General features: G+C 49.4%; 1 protein-coding gene across 1 annotated transcript; it reads left to right on the top strand.

Moving 5' to 3' along the window:
• Positions 1 to 1435: 1435 nt before the first annotated feature.
• On the top strand, positions 1436 to 2227 carry LOC124687270 (RING-H2 finger protein ATL74-like; the record flags this gene model as incomplete). The annotated part of the gene is given in 1 exon segment (XM_047221064.1): positions 1436 to 2227. A coding segment is annotated over 1 exon segment (678 nt). The 3' UTR covers positions 2125 to 2227.
• Between the last annotated feature and the right edge of the window lie 221 nt (positions 2228 to 2448).

Genomic DNA, 2448 nt, shown 5'->3' with positions numbered 1-2448 from the left:
AAATAAAGGGAGCATACGCTCCCATGTGCCAAAACATCACTCCCGGCAATGATGCACCTTTAAAAGAGCTACCATTTAGAGCATAGGAAATACTACCTCAAGTCGAAGTATAGGTCATTTTTTCAGACATTTACATTGCCTTTGAGATGATTCTTTGAACTCTCTGAATATATGCCGTCTTGAATAATATACTCCCAACGTTCGAAAAGAAGATCTACATTTATTGTAAAAAATCAACCTCTTGTAAGTTCGACCAAAGATAAAGATATGAATATCTATAATATCAAATCAATAATACAGTAGATCAGGCCATCTTAGAATATATTTTCATAGTTTATTTATACAATATTATTTATGCTTATATTTTTTCTATAAAACTATGATTCCAACTTATATTGGTAACCAATGACGGTGAGACACCTCCCAAGAAATTAAAATGGCTAGAGTCGTAATTCTAACTTGTTACAACACATTACACAAAGTCGAAATATATCTCATGCCGAATAAATCTAATAGTATAAATTTGGTGTTGTAGATGCTGGTAGTTTTCTGAAGTCATTGTGAAATCTAAAATGTTTAGCTTGCTTAGCTTATAGTAAAATGGAGGGAGTAGTTAGTATATCCCGTTGAAATTTGGACATCAACAACATCACAAGTACCATCAACGTCCCTGTGAAAGCTAGTACCCTCTCCAATCTATACTATTTCTTGCTAATTTAGTACAAAGTTGTACTAAATCAGCGATAAGTAATATGGATGGAGGGAGTACTACATTTTATTAGCCGCATTCAGGATTCAGATCCAGTGCACTAGGAGGATCGGAAATCAGATCAGTTTCACCAGCTTTGTGCGGTGCCACCTTGTAAGGCTGAAAACCATGCCTATCTGCTCTGTTGGCTGGACCAGACGATGTTTGACCCGAGTCCACTAGGCCACAGCACTAAGCTATCTAGCAGAGGTCAAAGATGCAGGCTCCCCCACACAACCACAAGGCTTTTGACGTAAAGGACAAATAATTCAGTGTCTTCTCCTTTTCTAATCCACTCCTGGCTGCACTTCATTAGGTGCATTATCGAACTTTATAGTAATAATGATCATGCAGACAGGATCTGGTGCTGCTAGCTAGCTAAGCTAAGCTAGTGCCCCTCTGCTCCTCAGAAAGCCACTACGTACTGTTAATCACACAAGTCACAGCTTCAGTGCTCCACTCGTTAATTGCCTACAGTTAGAATTGCAGCCTATATATACAACTTCTGGTTCAGAGTAGCAGAAACTTACTACTACACTCACACAGTCACACTTGCGGCTGCATAGTCAACTTGCATCGATCTTACCTGCGTGTGCAACAACAACCAAGAGAGACGAACGGAAGGCATTGACTTGACTTAACCTGCAGAGTGCAGAGAAGTGGAAACCGATCGGCAGGCGAAGGAAAAAGAAAGAAACATGCAGGTTCATGGCGGGAACTTGGCGGTTCAGGGAATGCATCAAGGGTACGTGTACTCGAGGAGGGTGCTGCTGCACGGCCACAGGGAGAGCTACGCCGTGGCCCGACAGGAGGCTCCGGCCGGCGACGGGGCCCCCGTCGCTGGCAGCACCTTCGACGCGAACGTGGTGATGATCCTGGCCGTGCTCCTGTGCGCGTTGATCTGCGCGCTGGGGCTCAACTCGATCGTGCGGTGCGCGCTCCGGTGCTCGAGCACCCGGATGACGCCGGCGGCGGCCGGCAGCCGGGAGCTCGGGTCTGTGGCGCGGCTGGCGCAGGCCGGGGTGCGGCGGAAGGCGCTGCGGGCGATGCCGACGCTGGTGTACTCGGCGGGGCAGGCGCTGGGGCCGAGCCCGGCCCCGACCCCGGCGTGCGCCATCTGCCTGGCCGACCTGGAGCCCGGGGAGCGCGTCCGGGTGCTGCCCAAATGCAACCACGGCTTCCACGTCCGCTGCGTCGACCGCTGGCTCATGGCCCGCTCCACGTGCCCGACCTGCCGGCAGCCGCTCTTCGGGGAGCCGCAGAAGGCCTCCGGGTGCGCCGAGGCCGTCCACCAGGACGACGGCGGCGCCGCGCCAGTCCGGTCCTTCTTCGTGCCGCTACCGCCGGAAGGCTTGGTCACGCCGTATGATTTTTAGGTCTAAGTAATAGCTGTAGTTACATCTGGGATGGATCATGAAATGTGCATTGTACACTGTGCAGCCTCTTCTCCTTTACAGAAAACCAAGATTCAAGTGATAACTTCTGTGTTGCCGGTTTGTACGTGAGTGAGGGATGTCCATGTGATTTCAGGTTTGTCGTGCGATGCTAACAACGGAATACGTTGTAGCTTGGAGTAACACTCAACGGCTCAGATGAATGGATTACTGAAGATCGCAGATGATCCTGAGAGCATCTCCAGTCGCGTCCCTCAAAAAGCGTCCGGCATAAATGATTTGGGGCACGTTTGAGACCGCGCCGGA

The sequence above is a fragment of the Lolium rigidum genome, chromosome 2, assembly GCF_022539505.1.
Source record: "Lolium rigidum isolate FL_2022 chromosome 2, APGP_CSIRO_Lrig_0.1, whole genome shotgun sequence".
Classification (NCBI taxonomy): Eukaryota; Viridiplantae; Streptophyta; class Magnoliopsida; order Poales; family Poaceae; genus Lolium; species Lolium rigidum.
Note: the sequence above shows the minus strand (reverse complement) of the source record. Positions and strands in the feature narration are given on the sequence as shown.